The sequence below is a fragment of the Scyliorhinus torazame genome, chromosome 8, assembly GCF_047496885.1.
Source record: "Scyliorhinus torazame isolate Kashiwa2021f chromosome 8, sScyTor2.1, whole genome shotgun sequence".
Taxonomy (NCBI): domain Eukaryota; kingdom Metazoa; phylum Chordata; class Chondrichthyes; order Carcharhiniformes; family Scyliorhinidae; genus Scyliorhinus; species Scyliorhinus torazame.
The window spans coordinates 20,776,432-20,799,446 of record NC_092714.1 but is presented as its reverse complement, the minus strand read 5'-3'; the positions used below and the strand labels follow the sequence as shown (position 1 = coordinate 20,799,446).

Sequence of the window (23,015 nt, the reverse complement as noted above, 5' to 3'; positions counted from 1 at the left end):
CTTTGATCGGGTAGAGTGGGAGTATCTCTGGGAAGTGTTGAGGAGGTTTGAGTTTGGGGGAGGGTTTATTAGTTGGGTTAAGCTCCAGTATAAAGCCCCGGTGGCGAGTGTGGTCACGAACCAGCGGAGGTCGGAGTATTTCTGGCTGTATCGAGGGACGAGGCAGGGGTGCCCCCTGTCCCCTCTGCTGTTCGCATTAGCAATTGAACCTTTGGCCATGGCGTTACGGGAGTCGGGGAAATGGAAGGGGGTGGTTTGAGGGGGAGAGGAACATCGAGTGTCGCTGTATGCAGACGACCTGTTGCTGTATGTGACGGATCCAGTTGAGGGGATGGTTGAGGTGATGCAGATCCTATGGGAGTTTGGAGACTTTTCGGGGTATAAGCTCAATGTGGGAAAGAGTGAGCTCTTTGTCATCCATCCGGGGGACCAGGGAAGAGGGATAGACGACCTACTGTTGAGGAGCGTGGAAAGGAGCTTTCGATATTTGGGGATTCAGGTAGCTAGGAGCTGGGGGGCACTGCACAAACTTAACTTGACGCAGTTGGTGGAACAGATGGAGGATTTTAAAAGGTGGGACATGTTGCCAGTCTCGCTGGCGGGTAGGGTAGTCGGTTAAAATGGTGGTCCTCCCGAGGTTTCTTTTTGTATTCCAGTGCCTCCCAATTGTGATTACTAAGGCCTTCTTTAAGAGGGTAAGCAGGAGCATTATGGGATTTGTGTGGGCGAGCAAGACTCCGCGGGTAAGGAGGGGGTTCTTGGAGCATAGCAGAGATAGAGGAGGGTTGGCGTTGCCGAATCTGGGTGGTTACTATTGGGCAGTCAATATGGCAATGATCCGTAAGTGGGTGATGGAAGGTGAGGGGGCGGCGTGGAAGAGGTTGGAGATGGCGTCCTGCAAAGGAACGAGCCTGGGGGCGCTGGTGACGGCACCGCTGCCGCTCTCGCCGACAAGGTATACCACGAGCCCTGTGGTGGCGGCAATGCTAAAGATCTGGGGGCAGTGGAGACGGCACAGGGGTGCGACGGGAGCCTCGGTGTGGTCCTCGATCAGAGACAACCATCGATTTGTCCCAGGAAGGATGGACGGGGGATTTCAGAGCTGGCATCGGTTAGGGATCAGAAGAATGGGGGACCTGTTCATTGACGGGACGTTTGCGAGCTTAGGGGCGCTGGAGGAGAAGTTTGGGCTACCCCCCGGGAAACGCTTTCAGGTACATGCAAGTGAGGGCGTTTGTGAGGCGGCAGGTGAGGGAATTTCCGCTACTCCCGGCACAGGGGATTCAAGATAGGGTGATTTCGGGCGTATGGGTCGGGGAGGGCAAGGTGTCGGCGATATACCAGGAGTTGAAAGAAGAGGGGAGGCTTTGGTAGAGGAGCTGAAGGGTAAATGGGAGGAGGGGTTGGGGGAGGAGATTGAGGAGGGGCTATTGGCTGATGCCCTAAGTAGGGTTAATTCCTCTTCCTCGTGTGCCAGGCTTAGCCTGATACAATTTAAGGTGGTTTATAGAGCGCATATGACGGGGGCGAGGCTGAGTAGGTTCTTTGGGGTGGAGGACAGATGTGGGAGGTGCTCAGGAAGTCCAGCGAACCATGTCCATACGTTTTGGTCATACCCGGCACTGGAGGGGTTCGGGAGGGGAGTTACGGGAACAGTATCTAAGGTGGTGAAAGTCCGGGTCAAGCCAAGCTGGGGGCTAGCACTATTTGGAGTAGTGGACGAGCCGGGAGTGCAGGAAGCGAAAGAGGCCGGCATTCTGGCCTTTGCGTCCCTAGTAGCCCGGCGAAGGATCTTGCTAATGTGGGAGGAGGCGAAGCCCCCCAGCCTGGATAAATGATATAGCAGGGTTTATCAAGTTGGAAAGGATAAAGTTTGCCTTGAGACGGTCTGCGCAGGGGTTCTACAGGCGGTGGCAACCGCTCCTAGACCATCTCGCGGAGCGTTAGATGAAGGTCGGACAGCAGCAGCAACCCAGGGGGCGAGGGGGGACATCGTTCGTTTGTGGGGTGGGGGAGGAGAGGGAGGGGGGGGGGGAAGGGGGGGTTCCTGTGGGGGGCATGTGAGCAAGAAAGCACATGAATGATCCGGAAACTGACAGGTACGGGAAGAATCCAATGTACAAAGTTCTGTATTTTATTGACTTGCCATGTTCATGTCTTGCCACGCGAGTTCTTTTTCTTTTCTTTGGTACGGGGGGGGGGGGGGGGGTTGTTTGTAAGGTGGAAAATATTGTTATTGAAAAATTCTTAATAAAAATATATTTAAAAAAAGAAAAGATTGCCGGTGGTCCTGAGCTGATGAGGAGCCTGAATCTTGTCCATTGTGCCTGTATGCAGTAGTGGTTGTCATGGATCCTGTGGAGTTGAACTAAATAGATTGAACAGTCACTCCTGGTATGTTGTGTTATGCTGCTTCGGATAACACAGGCTGCTACTTGATGGAGTCTGAACTAAAGGATGCTCCAGACTCTGAAATGAGTTCAACGTGTTTATTGGACTATTAACACAGTTCTCAAATGAGTGCGACTCTCTGCTAATCTAACTGTAGTAACTCAGTCTAACTGTACCAGCTTGCTCCAAGCCACGTGCTGGGGTGTGATGCTGCTGATTAACCCTGTCTAACTCTCTAAATGTCTGTCTATGGAAAGAGGCAGGGTGTGAGTGCCTCATCCCTTTTATAGTGGTTATGTCATGCCCCCTTTTGGTGATGCCACCTCTGAGTGTCCTGACTGCCCATTGGTTGTGTCCTATCCTGAGCGTTCATTGGTTGCATGTTTGCATATCATGACAGCCAGGAGGGCTGAAGATGTTTCTGCTAAGTGTTTTGATGGCCAAGATGTGTCTATTCTTCTGCATGTGTTCAGGGTGGGGCAGGAACCCTCAGTGTCCCATATACATTTGGCACGGTGGCCTCCTACTTCACCACTTACCAGTGCTTGTCCCCACCGTCCCACTTGGTGCTACACACCCACATGAGAGAGGCCTGACACCACCATGCGCTCGGATTTAGATCCAGGTACTGAGGGTCCAGGGAGCTGGGACAGTCTGCCTCAGCAACTGGGGCCATATGGGCGGGCGTCTGCCCCTGTCACCAAGATCCTTCCAGTACTGAAGGTGGTGGGGGCCAATAATTTTGACCGGATCACTGATCCTGGGGCGATTGGCAGGGTGTTTTTTAGCACTCTCCAGCGTAATGGCCTGCGCCACCGCCATTGTAATGTTGGCCCTGATGGATATTTTGAATTTTATTCCGACATTTGCCTACTGGGGTCACATACGGAGGTGGAGGCCATTGAGGGTTGTCATTTCCCTGTCCTGAGCCTCAACCTTCATTTTTCCATACGGGGGCCGGATTCGCCGGCCGGCGACGCCGAATTCGCGTTCGGTGATCGGACGGAGAATCCACGTTTCCGACCAATTAGGGGCGGTGCTGCTTTCGCGATGCTCCGCCCCCTGTGCTATCAACCGTCGGGAACGCGGCGTGGCGGCTGCAGACTCAGTCCAGCGCCGCCACCGTCAGGGAGGGCCAATACGCGGGCAGGGGGGAACTTTGTCAGGGGATGGGGGCACTGTTGGAGGGGTGGTCCGAGACTCCCGAGCCGGCCAAAGGGGGAGCAATATTTTGCAGGCTGGGTCCGCGAGTGGCCGGCGCCATGTTGCACGGCGCGGCCGCTGCAGGCTGCCGCCATGTGCATGTGTGGCCAAGGACCTGCTAATTCTCCGGGCCGTACCATCAGCTGGAGCCGGGCGCTCTACACTGCTCGGCTGATAGCCTCCAGCCAAATGAGGATCGGTGGCCGTTTTATGCCGAATGTTCGGGTTGCAGCGTAACTCACCTGATGAAGGAGCTACGCTCCGAAAGGTAGTGATTCCAAATAAACCTGTTGGACTTTAACCTGGTGTTCTAAGACCTCTTGCTGTTATTGAAGACAATCGTGTCTCAGTTCAAGATCCGAATGTTTAGTTGGTATTAGGTTGGGTCACCATTTTATAATCCTTTGTAAAGTGATTCACTGGGTTGAGTGGTTTAATTATTGGCCTTGTAATTCAGGAAGCCGGTCTAATAATCAAATAATGAAATTGTACTGCGGGTAGGGACGGAGCGTGGCTGGGGGCAAGAAGTTTTACACAAACTGTTGAAAGTATCACATACTATTTAATCAGTGTTAGAGAAACATTATAGTGTCAGTACAGGACCTTGGGTTTGACGTTATTCCAGTTAACAGATGAAGAATTAAAATTACAAGGTGTTCTGTTGGAAGTTTTTTTTTTCCTTTTAAACTTACGGCAAAGTTTATTTGCATCAATTCAAGTCATGTGACTCAAGCATGTATAAAACACTACTTTCAACTCATTAGAAAAACAAAAACAGAAAATGCTGGAAAACGCAAGACACATCAGCATCTAAAAGTACACAGGGACAGATCAAAGCTTCCTACGCAGGTCCTTCATCTGACAAAACTAGGAGATGAGCGAACACTTTTATAGCAACGGTGTTCAAATTCTGCTGCAAAATACTGATCAATTCCATGGAAAATCCTGCCAATATTGCTGTACTGCCCACTGCAAATACTGATGCGTTCCTGGGACCTATCTAAGAAATGTTTGTGAATGGTAGGGGTTTTCCCTGGAGCTACATTCCTGGGCACCCTCATTGTAACACTGATACACTATTCAGGGTCACTTGCGATATTTTAAAAGTTCTTGTGGCCCTCTGCAAATACCGATCGAGTCACATGTGTTCCTCAGCACCCTTTTCTCCCAATTTCCTGAGAGATCTCATAAGCTGTAGTGGAAACAGGAGTAGGTCATTGAGACCCTTGAGCATGCTCTGCCATCCAGTCAGGTCATGGGCCAGGATTTCATGGTCTCGCTGCAACACCCCCCAGCCTGGCAGATGGAACATTTAAATTGACGTTTACTTCGGCGCGACCATAATATCCTGGGGCCGGTGGGGGCGGGGGGGGGGGGGGGGGGGGGGTAAAATCTTGGGCACGGATGACATGTGTCGCCATCAACCGGCCCTTTTGAGTTGCACTTGACCCAACATTCGCAGCCTGTTGGTGGAGTGAATCCAGATTTCCACGAATATGTGTGTGGTAAAGTGCACTCTAGTTCCACTCTTGAATGGCAGAGCTCGAAGATGTCCCCTTACTGTTTATTCCCCCACTCGAGGAAACAGTCTCTATCTACGCCCTCCTGAACACCTTTACCATTTTAAACACTTCAATTAGATCATCCCTCAAACATCTAAACTCAAAGGAATCTAAGCCAGGTTTATTCAAATTCTTCTCAATTTAAACCCTTCAATCCTTATTGTGTTTCTGGTGAATCCATGCTGGACCACTTTCCAAGTCCAATCGATCCCTCTTGAAGTGTGTTGTCCAAAACTGAACAAAGTATATCAGGTGGGGTCTGACTAAAGCCAAGGGCGAGATTTAATGGAAAAAGTTTGAAATGTCATATCGGGCACGACGTCCTGGGTGTTTCCCGACGGCTGAACCGGCGAGATTGCGGCCCGTACAGTAATAATAATAATAATCGCTTATTGTCACAAGTAGGCTTCAATGAAGTTTCTGTGAAAAGCCCCTAGTCGCCACATTCCGGCGCCTGTTCGGAGAGGCCGGTACGGGAATTGAACCCACGCTGCTGCCTTGTTCTGCATTACAAGCCAGCTATTTAGCTCACTGTGCAGTGCAGGAAGACCAACGACCTCCACCAGGCCACAGGGGTGAGTTAACACCAACCCCCTGGCACCAGTTCCGCCTGCCAACCCCCTGACTTTGGCCCTCTCCCGCCCCTCCCCAAACAGATCAACGACTGGCACCTTGCCACATCTGATCACCGCGCTTGTGCTCCAACATACCCTGGCACCCTTCAGCACAAACCCTCCATGCCCAGGTCAGTTCCCACACATGCCACCTGCAGTAGACCCCCCCCCCCCCCCCCACCCCCCACCGGTGCACCAAGCACATGGCTCAGAAAGCCTCCTATCTGTCCCCGCAGGAGAAGTTAGCCCATAATAGGCGTGAACAGGCCCAGACCAATGATGGATGTTGCAGACATCAGACTTTTCACCCCCTACAAGGAATGGGCTCTGGAGATTACAGGGTTGACAAGGTCGGCCTGCGCCGTAGAAGTGAGGAGCCACTGCCCCTTCACCCAGATGACCGGTCTCAAGTCAGTTGTTCATGAAATGATCCTTCCTTCCCACGGACCACATGTCCATTCTCTTGCAGCATCTCCACCTGATAGGACCAGGCGATCAGGGGGTCAACCACCCCCAGCCCCCCAAGAGAACACCTGAGATGAGAACTCCGGGGCATCTATCGAGGTGTCAAAGCCGTCAGTCCCACCCTCCACCAGCGCAGAGACACACACCTCGGTGGGCGACACTAATGGACAGGCTTCAGGGGCACAAGCTGGTGAGCGCCACAGGCAGGAACGCCCAAGGGAGTCAGAGGTCTGCCCAATCCCAGGACTCAGTTGAGTCCCAGTCAGATGCCGAGCCTCTGGGTAAGGTTATCCCCAGAGCTAATGCAGACGGGTGTGGGATTCAGGAGGGGATGTCAGCGACACTCTGGTGAGTGCACAACCAATTGGAGAAGTCCCAAAGACCACGGGTGCAGGAGATGGCCACGGCAATGTCTGGCACTGAGGCCAACACAGCTAGGGTGGCGACTGTAGTGCAGAGCCTGAAGCACGACGTCAACGCCTTGGGTGGTGGTGTTCAAGGCATGGCTCAGTCAGTGACCTCATGGCTGAGGGCCTCGACATCATGTCCCACTGAGCGATATGTCGCAGACACAGAGGAACATTGCCGACTCACTGCATGGCCCAGATGTAAGTGGAAACGGTGGCACAGTGGTTAGCACTACTGCCTCACAGCACGAGGGACCCGGGTTCAAATTCGGCATTGGCCACTGTCTGTGTGGAGTTTCTACATCCTCCCCGTGTCTGAATGAGTTTCCTCCGGGTGCTTCGATTTCCTCCCACAGTCCAAAGATGTTAGGTGGATTTTCCATGCTAAATTGCCCTTAGTGTCCAGGGATGTGTAGGTTAGGTTATGGGGTTACACGTGTAGGGAGGGGTGGTTGGGTGGGTGGATTTGGGTAGGGTGCTCATTCGAAGGATCGGTACAGACTCGATGGGCCGAATAGCCTCCTTCTGCACCGGAGGGATTCTATGACGTTGCCAATCCGGAGTATGTCTCAGTCACTGAGGGCATCAACATCACAGTGCAGACACCGGGGAGGCGACAGATGTGCCAGATTCGGGTGATGCAGAGGCCTCTGGAGCTCACTCTAGCTGCCCCTCCGTCCCATGGGGACCCGCAAGGCCCTCTTCCACCATCCAGGAGGAGGGAGCTCTGGAGGCTGACCTGGTGCCGGCCATCAGGGAAATGCCGGCGGTCTCCATCTCACTCGAATCCCCTCCCGACACTGGCAGTTCTCAGGTCAACGGGTAGAACAGGATGGCACGGAGATGCCAATGACACTGGTAAGTCAGCCGGGGCCCTGCGGCTCCAGGCCCCCCAGTGGATGCCCGCCAAGGGCATCAAAGGCCACAGAGCACGAGAAGCAGCAGGCTGCTTCCACCTCTGACACAGCGACAGAGAACATAGAACATACAGTGCAGAAGGAGACCATTCAGCCCATCGAGTCTGCACCAACCCACTTCCACCCTATCGCTGCAACCCAATAACACTATCTAACGTTCTTTGGACACTAGGGGCAATTTAGCATGGCCAATCCACCTAACTTGCACGTCTTTGGACTGTGGGAGGAAACCGGAGCACCCGGAGGAAACCCACGCACACACGGGGAGAACGTGCAGACTCCGCAAAGACAGTGACTCAGCGGGGAATTGAACCTGGGACCCTGGTGCTGTGAAGCCACAGTGCTAGCCACTTGTGCTTCATTGCTGCCTGTCCGTGCTGCACGGAAGATTAACAAGATTGAGGATACTTGCAGCTAGGGACAATGAAAGTTTCAAATGTTAAACATCTGACACCTCATACATGTGAAGCCACTGTCACGTTATTTGGCACAGCAGGCCTTGCCTGCACCCCCAACCCCTGTTGCCCTCCGCTCCTCAAATCCACTGGCCCCCTCAGACACAGTGGTCCAAGAGCAAGAGGCCCCAATGCAGACCCCGTGCAGATGATGGGTGTGAGTGCGCCGTCAGCAGAAAGACAGGAGTGGACTTTGGCATAGACTGAGGAGCACCAGAGTTAACCTCACAGTGGGACATCATCACTCTCCTGCCTTGTACATTGACCCACGGACAGTGCCGACACAGGCTCATCACCACGGAGTGCAGACCGTGGGAGGGTGGAACAGGGTAGTTGGGGTGGTGGCGGGAGGAAGGAGGGGAATGGGAAGAAGAAGAGGTGAATGGGTGGGAGCAGGGGTGGGGAAGGGGGTGAGCTGGCAGACAAAGTCTCATCCTATGAGAAACGGGCAAGGGTGAGGGCCCCACTGGCCCTCGGGCATACCGGACCTTCGCTGCTGCCTGTCGTCCATCCTGCAACTGCTCTCGTGGGTGTTGGCCAGGCTCTCCTGGTCCGGCTCCTCCTCAGACAAGGCCGCATGTCCCTCCTAATGCTTCTCCCGCTGCTGTGCCAGGTTGAGGAGGGCACAGCAGACCACCACTAAGCAGTAGACCCTCTGGGGGTTGGGGGATGTACTGCAATGCACCGCCAGAACAGTTCAGGGATCGGAACTGCATATTGCCGGTCCGATGTGCCGCTCAATGACAGCACAGGTGGCAACATGGGCCTCGTAATATTGGGTCTCCCCCTCAGTCTTTGGACTCCGTACTGGCATCACCAGTCAGGACCTCAGCGGGTACCCCATATCCCCCAAGAACCAACCCATCGTTCTGGCGTGGTCCTTGAAGACCCTGGGGATCTCCAAGGTGTCCCAGGATGCAGCTGTTGTGCACACTCCCTCAGAAGTGTGCACACATGTTCAGGATCTGGAGGTGGTAGTTGCACACGAGTTGAACATTCAGAGAGTGGAACTCCTTTATGTTAATGAAGGGTGCTCCCTGCTGACCCGGTGTGTACAAGGCGACATGCATGCCATCAATTACCCCCTGAACCTGGCACATCCCAGCGATGGCGGAGAATCCTGCTGCCCGGGCATCTTAATGGGCTTGGTCCAGCTCAAAGTTAATATAGTTAGCTGCCCGGGCATACAGGGCATTTGTGACTTCACGGATGCACTTGTGGGCTGTAGCTTGGGAACTGCCACTTGTGGGCTGTAGCTTGGGAACTGCAACACAAGTCCCCCATCGAGCCCTGGAATGAACACGTTGCAGAAATGCTCAGGGCTGTGGTGGCCATGAGCGGGTGCCTTCCTCCTCCACGTGGTGCCAAGCCCCCCGAGGACATGGCACAGGTGCTGCACCGTCTCCTTGTTGAGACGGAGCCTCCTGTGGCACATGCTGTCCATCACCTCCTCGTACGACCAACAATGCCTGTACATCTTGGGCCGTTGCCGGCGTTCCCCTTTGGGTCCCTCCCCGGCCTGATGGGCGGCCGGGGCTGCAGGGTGAGTGATGGCCCCCTGCACATGGGGTGCTACCTCCAGCCTGCGTCGACGCTGCTGCCTTCTCCGGCGGCCGGACGCCTGGGCTGCCACCAGCAACGCAAGAGCTGCTGCAGCACAGGCAACAACACCATCCATTGTGGTATGCATAGGGAATTAGAGGAGAGAGACTGACAATCAGCTAGGGCATCCGCCCCGCGACCCTCATATCCCCCGAGCCACCCCCACCCTTACGTGTTCCGCCTTGTCTCAGGGTGCCATCCACCGAACCAGTTGTGCTTGAAAACCCCGCCCTATATACTCACCCCCGGCCACCTCAGGAGCCCCTAAAGCCCGGACCCCTGCCGGGAATAATCCACACACTTACCCTCTGGTCGCGGGAATATTCCCAGTGCTGATGCCCAGCTGTTGGGTGTTTGATTGTTAGCTGGTAGGACAGACAGGCAGCAACTTTAATTTCTCCTACTATTGGAGGATGACTTGTAGGCCCCGTAGATGCTATGGCTCTCAACACCATCCTCCCCCGCCCCCCCACCACCCCCACCTCCGACCTATGATGCCCAGAACCTCCATCAGGCCCATCGCCCCCTGGGGGTTCTCCCCAAGCCCTTGGGCAGCAGTTCTAGTGCCCCTGGGCTGCATGCTGGAGAGTGCAAATGGATACTCAGCTCCCGTCAGCAGCCAATGCACCAGTTTCCATTTTTAAATATGAGTTCTAAACAATAGGAGTAACCTCCCGCCGGGGAGCCAGTTAGTTCCCGGGAGGCCATTAAATTGGGCTGCCATCTCACTAATGAGATGGATATTGGTCTTAATTGGTGTCAAATGGTGTCTCGCCATGTCTGGATGGGATCCGGAACCCTCCACCAGGAGCAGGCCGGTTAGTTCGTGAACCCATTTGCACTCGACGCGGATCCCAATTTCAGCCTCTCCCATTATTTAACCGGCGCAACCAGATCCAATCTGGACACGACGGGGCTGTTAAATTGTGCCCCTTGTAAAACTGCAGCATTGCTGTTGACTTAAAAGACTGACGTTCCATTAGCTTTTTCTTTTGAACCTAAGCATTGGTTTTATGATTTGTCTGCATGGATGGACAAGTCCCTTTGCTCCTCCACAGTTCCCAGAGTTTGCTAGTACATTAACAAAACTGACTAATGTGTCTTCGTTAGATTCAAGATTTAAAGTGGATGTCTTCACATTTTCCCAGTGCCATGGCCTTTCCCATTTAGTCTCTCTATGCAAAGGAAATCAATGCCATCATTGTACAAACAAATGTCCATTTGTACTCTGTGACATTAATATCTACAAACACGGGGGAAGAATATAGAATCTATAAGTCTTGAGACACTTAGCTTGCTGCTTGCAAACCCTCAGATTATATACTCATGAGTCCTGTTTTAGTGTTATATATCTGAGGAGTTTGGAGACATCTGTTCTTAATGCTGTCTCATTGTTGTGGCTCAGTGGGTAGGTTCAGGTTCCACTGCAGAGACATAGGGCACGATCTACCGGCCTTGTGCCCGAACGGAAGTGGGAACGCGGCCGATAGATGCCGGGTGAGGACTCCCGCGGGCCTCCAGACAGCCAGTACGCCTCGCCGGATCTACCCAGATCGCACGAGGCATCGTGATCAGGATCCCACCCACAAGGGGCAGGACCAAGCCTCACATGCTTAAGTCGGTTTAAAACCCATTTAGGCATGCGGCCCGCGTGCTATGTGTGTAAGGGGTGACATTGTCCGTGGGTGGGGGTTGTGGGGGACCAACAAGCCCACTAAAAGATCGGGGCACCCTTTCAAAACGGTGGGCCCGATCTCCGAGGGACCGGTCTGGCCAGCGGGTTCAGCTCCCAGTGATGAAAATAATTCTAAGTGTGGGACTGACTGGGGAGAAACTCCACAGGGCCCAAAAAAGTGACTACGGGTGGGATTCTCCGGCGCGCTCGCCCGGCGACAGAAAATTCCCGCTTGAGGCGTGGCTGAAGAATCCAGCCCCAAGTGTGGTTCGAGAGCAGAGGGGAACTCGCTGACAGAGCCAGGAGAAACTCCCAGCAAAAACCCGCCATAAATGGCACTTAGAAAGGTTTCAATTAGATTGCACCCGTAATCTAATCTGACATTTCAAGGCAGCAGAGAGGTTGCTGCACTGTTGGAGGTGCTGGCTTTCCGATGCGACAATGAACCATATATCAGAGAGCAGATGGGGCTATGTAAAAGATGGAACGGTTCCTCCCGTTGTCCTGGCTCATATCAAACCTTAGCCAACATCAACCAAATCAACTCATGTTGTCATTAGATTGTGTGAGCTTGCTGTGCATAATGTGATGAATATAAGACATGCTCACATTTAAAAGTTTGTATTAAGTATTTTTGCTGTGATTGTTAAAAAATAGGAGAGAATTATTGATGTTTGCAGGGGCAATGCAATTGTTTGTAACAAGACACATGAATGTGGGGTGCTTTTGGATTGGGGGTGGTATGGTTAATGGGAGGGGTCAGGTTTGGTCGTTGCTTCTGGAACAACAGGCTGGACAGACAGTAAAACCTGATTGTTAACATTATTCACTAATGATATAACTGTTAAGCTATTCCTTTGTTGCTTTTGTGTATAATTATGTGTTTAAAAGTTTGTCTTCCCACTAAAGCTGTCTGCTAGTCAGTGTTATCACCCCTCTGGTGTGGTATCATTGCCTCACAACTTTCCAAAGTAAAATTTAGGGTTCTGGTCTGGACCCGGTCATAATAAATTGTCTACCAAGTTTCCTGCATTTCAACAGTGGCTACACTTCACAAGCCACAGGTACTCTGGTTTTAACAGATGGATTGGAAAGGAGTCACAACCAGCCCGTTTATCGGAGTGAATAAAATGAGCGGGTGCGAAACGAAATAGCTTGAATTTATATAGCTGAAACAAAAACAAATTACTGCGGATGCTGGAATCTGCAACAAAAGAGAAAATGCTGGAAAATCTCAGCAGGTCTGGCAGCATTTGTAGGGAGAGAAAGGAGCTCACGTTAGCTCTTTTCTCTCTCTACAGATGGTGCCAGGCCTGCTGAGATTTTCCAGCATTTTCTCTTTCGTTGAATTTATATAGCGCCTTTCATGACCTCAGGACGTCCAGAAGCACTTTACAGTCAGTAAGGTACTTTAAGTGTAGTCACCGTTATAATGTAGGAAACACAGTAGCCAGTTGTGCACAGCAAGCTCCCACAAACAGCAACGTGATGAATGGCCGCCTAATCTCTTTTAGTGATGAATGCTGGCTAAGGACACTGGAAGAATTCCGTGTCCAGATTAGATTAGATAGCAGTTAAGGCAGAGCTCCTGACTCATTCTAAGTTTCCAGCATTTGTTGTTCTTTTCCCTCATTTTTTTAATATTAAAAAAACCTAATTTAATAGAAATCCCTTTCTCGTTTGTGCCAAGACCCTGTTAAATGGAGCTTGGGGTCAACAGGCCTTTTGTTTTAAAATGGGCGGTGGTTTATGTTCTTGGATATGAGCCAATATTACCTTCAAGTGTCACGTATAGGAACTTGTTTTGAATCAGAGGATTCAAAGTTATTTTGAGTGTCAGACATTGGGGTAAATCTTGACTTTACTCAATATCGTAGAAGGGGTGATAGGAGTTGGCAGTCGATTTTACATCTCTCTCCATTCTTACTTCCATTGAAGACAACAGTAGAGATGTAAAACACATTTCTGATTTCCTGTCCACACCTTGTATCTGTGAAGTGACTTAAACGTAGCAAAACGACCCAGGGTGCTTTATTCGGGCGTCATCAGATGATAGCTGACATTGAGCCATAGAGGGAGATATCAAGGCAGGTTGCTTACACAGGCAAATTTGAAGGAGCACCTTGAGAGAGACGGCGAGGTTTAGGGAGGGAATTCCAGAGCTTGGGACCTGGGCAGCTGGAAGTCCAGCCGGCAATGGTGGGGTGAAGAAATCAGGGACGCGCAAGAGGCCGGAAATGGAGGAACAAAGTCAAATTCTACTCCAGTGTCCTAAATACAAGTCAAATAGTCTTTACAGATATGAATAGCGGTTTGGAAATCTTCACAGATGCACTGTCCTTCCCTCTGCTTTCAGATAATAAAAGATTTGGTATGTTTAAAATCCTGCAATAGCAAGGAGAAAAAGAAAATCAGAGAGACAAATATATATAATACATTCTGTAAAATCTATAATCACATATAAGAAAGGAACATATTTGGATGAATAAAGAGAGAGCAAGAGAACCAGTTATCTCACGCTGGCTTCTTATGACCTGAAGCTGAAAGTTTGGAGTCCTTCCCAATTTGTAAACTCCCTCATCAACAGCTGACTGACCTCAGGATGTGCTTACTTGCAGCCGTTAGAAGGACAGGGTGAGGGAAACATGAAACTCACCTAAGCAGAGAAAACTGCAAGGTCATTCGCTGTTGAGTGTTACTGCTGATCCTGGCATATCAGTCTGTCAAATTACAATAGCTGCAAGTTTGGTGAATATTATAATGAATTGGGAGGCTCAATGTATATTCCAGCAGACCCTGGGTATATTACTATATTAGAGACCACATATACATTCTAGATGAGTAGCAAAGCCATAGAAAAAGGTTAGATGGATATGGAGTGTTTTTACCATCTTCCAATCTCTTGTCTATATGTTGAGTTGTTTTGCAGTTGAGTTATACTGCACATTGTCCATCCTTCAGCAGTGATGCACAACGTGCAGTATGGAAGTTGCCATGGTCCCAGAGGAGCATAGGCTGTTCTCCCCTTTTGAGCGAGGGAGAGAGAGAGAGAGCTGACTGATGTAACCGGAGGGTCACCACACCTCAGGCGAAGGGCAAGGTTGAGAAGGCAGAGGCCTTGATGGTAACCTCAGCTGGTACAGGAATTCAATGCGCGATGTTGGCATCACTTCACAAACCAGCCGTCCAGCCAACTGAGCTAACCGACCCCTGTGCAGTATTACTGAGGCATCAAGAACATAAGAACCAGGAGCAGGAGTAGGCCACATGGCCCAATGAGCCTTCTCCACCATTCAATACAATCATGGTTGATGCTGGGCTTCAACTCCACTTGCTCATGTCCCCCGATTCCCTGAGAGACCAAGAACCTGTCTGTCCCGGCCTTAATTGTATTTAACAAAGGAGCATCCACACCCTCTGGGGATAGAGAATTCCAAAGAATCACAATCCTCACCTCAGTATTGTTGATTAGCCCCTTATCCAGAAACTGTACCCCCTTGTTTTAGCTTCCTCAACCAATGGAAACAGTCTATCAGTGTCTACGTGGTCAAACCTCTTCAGAATTTTATAGGTTTCAGTGAAATCGCTTCTCATTTTTCTGAACTTCAGAGAATGTATGCCCAATTTATTCAGCCTCATTAGAGGACAACCCCCCATCATCCCATGTACCGCCTCCAATGCAGGTATATCCTTTCGTAAAGTGTGGACACCAAAACTGCACTCCAGATGTTGTCCCCCCAAAACCCTGTACAACTGTAACAAGACTTAATTCTTGTTCTCCAATCCCCCTAGAACAAAGGCCGACAAGCCATTTGCCTTCCGAATTGCTTGCCACACCTGTACATAAAACTTCCTGCGATCCTTGTACAAGCACGCCCGAGTCTCTTTGATCATCAACACTTATAAGTTTCTCACCTTTTAAAATATAGTCTTCTTTATTATTGCCACCAAAGGGCTTCACCCTTCTCTATATTATAATCCATCTGCCCCTCTTGTTTGCTCATTCACCTAACCTGTCCAGATCTCATTTGCAACATCTCCCTGTTCTCTCCACAACCTTTCCACCTCGCTTGGTATCATCAGAACACTTAGATGCATTGCTCTCTGTCTCTTCATCTAAGTCATTAATATGGACAGTAGATAGTGGAGGCCTCAGCACTGATCCTTGCGGTTATTCACTGCCTGCCAACATGAAAAATCCCTGATTATGCCCACTCTGTTTGCCAATCCTCTGTCAATGCTGATATATTGCCCTCAATTTGGAGCCCTTATCTTACCTATTAACCTCTTGGGCACCACCTTACCAAATGCCTTTGGGAAATCAACAAACCCACCCATACAAACATCCGCATATCACACTATTTTGAACTTACTTCTTTCACTGGAGGAACAGTGGTATGGTTGGTGCCTTTTCCCCTGTGGAACAGACAACAGGTAAGTACAGCATAATCTGAGGTGGAGAAATAGCAGGTGAGCAGGTGGATTCTTGGGAAAGCAATGAGGAAAACCAAAAATATAGAAGAAATAAGGGAGGCGGTGGTGTAGTGGTATTGTCTCTGGACTAGTAATTCAGAGACCCAGGGTAATGCTCTGGGGAACCGGGTTCGAATCCCACCACGGCAGACAATGGAATTTGAATTCAATAAAATCTGGAATTACAAAACCATTGTCAATTGTTGTAAAAACCCATCTGGTTCATTGATGTCCTTTAGGGAAGGAAATCTGCTGCCCTTACCTGGTCTGGCCTACGTGTGACTCCAGACCCACAGCAATGTGGTTGACTCTTAAAAGCCCCCAGGGATGGGCAACCAATGCTGGCCCAGCCAGCGAAACCCACGTCCCATGAACGAATAAAAATAAGAAACATACATTTATATAGTACTGTTCACAATCTCAGGATATCCCAAAGCACTTGTACAGCCAGTTAAAAGATTTTAGAAGTGCAATCCCTATTATAATGTAGGAAACATGGCAGCCAATTTGCACATAGCAAACCCCCACGAAAGTTATGTAGTTATGACATGTCACCTGTTTGTCAGAGATGTTGGTTGAGGGAGAAATATTAGTCAGGATACCGGGAGAGAGCTCACGATTGGCCCGTCTTGGAAATGTGACCTTTTACTTTAACAAACATGGGCAAATGTATTGTTTCATGACAGACACTTTGTGAACAAATAAAGGTACCATATCTGAATGGGGTGGGCTTGATGGCTCAGAATCCTGTAAAGAGAGGGATTTACAATAGGTAGAGGCAAAGAGAAAAAAATGAAACTGCATTTATATAATGCGTATCACCTTCTCAGGATGTTTGAAGATAGCTCACGCGTGCGTGGTGTGTGGCCTGTTTGTTGCACTGTGCAGTTTCTTTACGATTGCCCCCTGGCTGCGCATCGTAAATGGACCACTGCTTTTGCAAAGCCTGCTTGTCTCGTGTGGCACATTCCTGACTGTTGTGCAGGCGCACCCATGCAGCCTAGCGGGAATGCAGGTCAAGGTAATCTCATTATAGCAGCTGGATATTATAAGGAGATGTTAACTTCTGGAGAGGAGGTGGGAGAAGTGAAAACTTGAGGGATAAGGGAAAAATGCACAGATACTTACTTGGATGGCCTTGAATCTGTGAACAGAAAAACAAACTAGAATTAATATTTGACAATCACAAATGACATTATGAACGAGAAACATGTCTATGTCTGTACTTCCAAGATGCATTGGAACAGATATATACCAAATGATTGAATAATGTTTTTGCATTGGTTTACATGGGATATACTTAACGACACAGAAACAGATCATTCGGCCCAACCAGTCCATACTGGTGTTTATGCTCCACCCAAGCCTCCTCCCAGGCGTCCTCATCTAAATCTACCATTGTAACCCTTCCTCCTCAACTGCTTGCCTAGGTTCCCCGTAAATGCATCCATACTGTTAATTGCAACCACTCCCTATGTTAGCAAGTTACACATTCTCACCACTCTTTGGGTAAAGAAGTTTCATCTGAATTCCCGATTGGATTTCTTGGTGACCATCTTATATTGATGGCCTCTCGCTATGCTGTTCGCCAGAAGAGGAAAATTTTCCCTGTATTCACTCCATCAAAACCTTTCATAAATTTTAAACACCTCTTATCAGGTCACCTAGCAGCCATCTTTTTTCAAGAGACGAGACCCATTCCTTTAAACACACACAGACATATACATACATATCCTTTCCTGATATATATACCCATATATTCCTGGAGTGTCCTCGTAAATCTTTTATGCACTCTCTGACCAGAACTGCACATAGTGCTCCAAGTCTGGTCTAACCAAGATTCAATACAGCTTGAGCATAACTTCCCTACTTTTCAATTCTATCTCTCTAGAATAAAAGTCTTGTGTTTGTTTTTATATGACCTTGTTCCTCCACCCCACTGAACATTTCAACTTCTAATTAATAAGCAACCTCCCTATTCTTCCTACCAAAATGTACATTTATTTATGTTGAACTTCATTTTCTAATTATTTACCCATTCTACAAGTTTATTAATGTCTCCTGTACGTTATTACAGCCCTTCTCAGCATCGACTATCCCCTTCAATTTGGTGTTATCCATGAATTTAGAAATGCAAAATGTGATCAGCAGTGCTTCCAGCATTGACCCTCGTGAAACATCACTTCCTTTACTCTCACTCTCAACTTTCTGTTTTGAAGCCAGTTAGCAATCCATTCTGCTACTTGCCCCCGACTCTCCATTTTCTGACCTTATTCGTTAGTCTATTATGGAGTATCCCACAGAAGGCCTTTTGAAAATTCAGATAAATTACATCTACCGCATCACCACTGTCTATTCTCTTGATTACCTCCTCAAATAATTCAATTAGGTTGATCAAGGAAGATTTTCCCTTTTGAAATACATGCCGACTAGACATTATTATATTTTCCGTTTCTAGAGAAGATGTTGTTTGATGAAAAAATGTACAAGAATAGTCATCACAATGTGTAACAAAGCTCATTTAACCAGCTTTCTGCGTCAAACGCTTCCTTTTTCTCTCCCCTATCTTAATGCTTTCCCCCTTCTCTATTGAATGTGCGGCCTCTCACTGGCAGTGTACTTCTATGGACTTCAATAGTCTTGTCCACTGACCATTCTCCGTGTGTGAGCCTTGAGAGATATCATCACTTGGCTATTTTTGACTGTGGAAGATATTGTAACCCAACCCATTCACAGCGGAGCTCCACATGTGGGCAGCTCATTCGAGCTGGCCTCTTGCTCGCAGGACATAGATCATATCCTAACAATCCTCTACAGACACTGACCCAGGAAACAAGACATTACTCACTCCCTAAGTAACCCTTTCTGTGGGCGTAGTACATTCCGAACCCGCACAGCGACAGCACCGAGGCGATGATTATTACGGTGATGACGATTGCACCGACGTCAAGATCGTCTGTGAACAAGTGTGGAGGGTGAGTTTGAATCAAACAATCTCAACAATGGACAATATGAAAAGAAAGGAAGAACTTGCATTCATATAGCAACTTTCACAACCTCAGGATTACCTAAAGCTACTTCAACAGGTGTTTTATCACTTAACTTTATGAATACTTTTTTAATAGAAGGTGCCTAACTGCCTCACATTATCATAAAAGTATGAACTCGTTCAAAACAAAAAGAGACACATTTATTAGTGTTTTACACCCAAAGCTTTGCACCTCGCTTTGTGGTATAATCATTGTTGCAATGTAGGAAACCAATTTGTACATCAGAAGGTTCAACAAACAGCAATGTAATATTACCCCGATCATAGAACATACAGTGCAGAAAGAAGGCCATTTGGCCCATTGAGTCTGCACCGACCCACTTTAAGCCCTCACTTCCACCCTATCCCCGTAAACCAATAACCCCTCCTAACCTTTGTGGAAACTAAGGGCAATTTAGCATGGCTAATCCACCTAACCTGCACGTCTTTGGACTGTGGAAGGAAACCGGAGCACCCGGAGGAAACCCACGCAGACACGGGGAGAACGTGCAGACTCCCCACAGACAGTGACCCAGCAGGGGATCGAACCTGGGACCCTGGTGCTGTGAGGCCACATCTGACTTTTTTTTACACTGCTGTTGGTTGAGGGGAAAATGTTGGCCAGGAAACCAAATATAATATAACAATAATCGATTATTGTCACATTCCGGCACCTGTTCAGGGAGGCCGGTACGGGAATTGAACCCGCGCTGCTGGCATTGTTCTGCATTACAAGCCAGCTGTTTAGCCCACTGTGCTAAACCAGCCCTCAGGATGACCCAAAGTTACTTGAACAGGTGTTTCATCACTTAACTTTATAAATACTTTTGTAATAGAAGAAAGGTGCCTAACATTATCATAAAAGTATGAACTCCTTCAAAACGAAAGTTACCAGGGGTAACTCCCCTGCTCTTCATGGAATCCCTGCAGAGTGATAAGGAGGTCATTCGGCCCATCGGGTCTTCTGAAAGAGCACGCTACCTAGGCCCAGTCTCCTGCCCTATTCCTGTAACCCTGTGCATTGATCAAGGCCAATCCACCTAATCTGCATATCATTGGACTGTGAGAGGAAACCGGAGCACCCGGAGGAAACCCACGCAGACACGGGGAGAATGTGTAAACTCCACACAGACGGTCACCCAAGGCTGGAAATGGTGCCAAGGGACCTTTTACATCCACCTGAGAGGGCAAATGGAACCTTCGTGTAATACCTCATCCAAAAGACAGTCTCTTCGAGAATGCAGCACTCCCTCTGTACTGCACTGCAGTGTCAGTCTAGACTTTCAGGTTTGAGTCTCGGGGTGGCTTAAAAGCAAAAGTGTTGACCACTGAGCTGTCACATTGCTGATAAAGTGGTGAAAATGGGAATTGTAACAAATAGATATTTGTCAATTTATGAAGGTTTCTTATATGGCAAATGGGGTTAATTTTATTTTCTCTGATTGGGAAGTCAGTGACAAGGAGTCTTCATTGTTGTTAAAAGAGTGGGGAGTGGAATTATGAGAATATTCTTTACACAGCAGATTGTTAGTGCATGGAGTGAATTGGCACAGAGCCTGGTTAAGGTGGAGGCCATCAAATGCATAAAGGAAATAAATCGAGCAGAGGAAGATGCATGGCTATGAGGATAGAGTAGGAGAGTGCGTTATTCGTAAAAGGCTAACAGAGCCACCTATAGTCTGAAAGGCCACCTCCTCTGATGCTAATTCTCTCTCTGTTCTTGGCCGCTCTGGATGGTTGTTGTTAGGGTGATCGTGGGAGACTCTAGGGGGCTTGAAATATAAGATGGTTGCTGATAAGAGGGAGTTCAGGAGAAAATCCAGAGTGATGAGAATGTAGAGCTTCTTACCACATGGAGTGGTAATCTGGAGGCACTTGAGGAGAATCGAGACAATCACATGAGGGAGAAAAGAATAGAAGGGTATGCTGATAGGATTAGTTGATGCAAGGTGGGGAGAGTCTTGCCTGGAGCACAAACACGCACAAATCAGTTAGGCCAAATGACCTGCTTCTGTGCTGTCAATTTTATGTAATTTCTGATTTAGATGCAAGCATGCTTCTAACTGAGCCAAGCTGACAAGCAAATAATACAAAAAGATGGAGATCATTGTAGTGTGATTTCAATCCATTAAAAAAATCTTTTGTTACGCTGCATTTATGACAAAGAACTTGTTTCTTTCTTTAACAAATAGTACAAGACAAAGGGTAGAAGATTCAGGTACAAAAGCGACAGCACTTACTGATTTGCATGTATTGAGCAGAACATTCTTTTGGCCCACCAGCTTTATTTTTCGCCTCACAGTGGTATGATCCACTGTTAGTCTTTTTGACGGGGTTAAATGTCTGTTGAAAAAAAAAGGTTTACACAGTCAGAGAATAAAGAAGGTTGCTTCTCCGGCGCCTGTTCGGGTACACAGAGGGGGAATTCAGAATGTCCAATTCACCTAACGAGCATGTCTTTCGGGACTTGTGGGAGGAAACTGGAGCACCCGGAGGAAACCCACGTAGACAGGGGGAGACTGTGCAGACTCCTCACAGGCAATGACCCAAACGGGAATCTAACCCGGGACCCTGGCACTGTGAAGCAACAGTGCTAACCACTGTGCTATCTTGCCACCCACCTGGTTTCCAAATTCACTTTGAATTGTGGGCAGGTTCCCAAGGGAAGATATTCCAGTGTTGGTCTCCCAGTTGTTCTATTTTTAGTAGTTAAGATTGGACAGTATTGAGCAGGATTTTAATTTTTAAAAAAACGGGTTGTACTTGTGAAAGCACATCTGTTTTCTTAATATGGATGACATTCACAAACAAGGATCACAGTCACTATCAGCTGGTGGTAATGTCACTGAATCACAGATTCAAATCCCACCAAAGTTGAGAGAGTGGGCAAATGCTTGAAAGATGCCGTGTAATGTGGATAAATGTGAGGTTACCCACTTTGGTAGCAAAAACAAGAACGCAGATTATTATCTGCATGGCTATAGACTGAGAGAGGGGCATATGCAATGAGACCTGGGTGTCCTTTTACTGAAAATAAGCATTCAGGTGCTGCAGGTGGTAAAGAAGGCAATTTATATTTTGACCTTCATAGCGAGGAGGATTGGAGTACAGGAGCAGGGATGTCTTGCTACAATTACACAGGGCCTTGGTAAGGCCACATCTAGAACAGTGTGTGCAGTTTTGGTCTTCTTATCTGAGAAAGGATCTTCTTGCTACAGAGGGAGTGCAACGAAGATTTACCAGACTGATTCCTGAGATGGTGCGGGTCAGTTAGGATTATATTTGCTGGGGCGGCACAGCGGTTAGCACTGCTGCCTCACTCCGCTGAGGACCCGAGTGCGATCCCGGACCCGAGTCACTGTCCGTGTGGAGTTTGCACATTCTCTCCATGTCTGCGTGGGTCTCACCCCCATCACCCAAAGATGTGCAGGGTAGGTGGATTGGCCACGCTAAATTACCCCTTAATTGGAAAAATAAATTGGATAGTCTACATTAAAAAAAAATGATATTTGCTGGAGTTTAGAAGAACGGTGGAGTAGGGGGGTATTTCATGGAGAAATATATAAAATTCGGTGCGGACAAGGCCGGGTAGATGCAGGAAGGATGTTTCCAATGGCGGGTGCATCCAGAAACACGGGTCACGATCTAAGGATCCAAGTTAAACCATTTAGGACTGAATGAGAAGAAGCTTCTTCACCCAGGGAGTGGTGAGCCTGTGGAATTTGCTACCACAGGAAGCAGTTGAGGCCAAAACATTCCAAGGGCAGTTTTCCAGCAGTGTTGCACCCGGCGCAAATCCTGATTTGGTGGGAGATTTCCCGGAGGGGCCTGAAAAGGGACATGTGCTCTAGGTGCCAAACAGTGCGCGATGCTCCTGGCCTGATCCATCTTGTGTCATCTGGTTTACGTCCACTGAATACCATATTAAAAGTAGAATTTAAAAGGGCGGCATGTGGCGCAGTGGTTAGCACTGGGACTGCGGCGCTGAGGACCCGGGTTCGAATCCCGGCCCTGGGTTACTGTCCGTGTGGAGTTTGCACATTCTCCCCATGTCTGCATGGGTTTCACCCCCACAACTCAAAGATGTGCAGGTTAGGTGGATTGGCCACACTAAATTGTCCCTTAATTGGAAAACAAAATTTGGGTACACTAAATTTATTTTTTTTAAAGTAGAATTTAAATATTCAAAATTGTCTTTAAGCCGAATCCTCCTGGTTCCTGCC

The 23,015-nt window shown here is 48.6% G+C and overlaps 1 protein-coding gene across 3 annotated transcripts in view; it reads right to left on the bottom strand.

Moving 5' to 3' along the window:
* Window positions 1-4,143: 4,143 nt before the first annotated feature.
* Window positions 4,144-23,015, bottom strand: part of LOC140427667 (junctional adhesion molecule B-like) — a 117,845-nt gene continuing 98,973 nt past the window's right edge. For 2 of the 3 annotated variants that reach the window (XM_072513142.1, XM_072513141.1), the window contains 5 exons: window positions 21,033-21,135; window positions 18,613-18,720; window positions 16,893-16,908; window positions 15,665-15,707; window positions 4,144-13,676 (listed from right to left, as the gene is read on the bottom strand). In XM_072513142.1, coding sequence (XP_072369243.1) covers window positions 13,644-13,676; window positions 15,665-15,707; window positions 16,893-16,908; window positions 18,613-18,720; window positions 21,033-21,135 — 303 coding nt within the window. In that variant the 3' untranslated portion in view covers window positions 4,144-13,643. The remainder of the gene's footprint in view (window positions 13,677-15,664; window positions 15,708-16,892; window positions 16,909-18,612; window positions 18,721-21,032; window positions 21,136-23,015) is intronic. The other variant, XM_072513143.1, reaches the window with a different exon arrangement.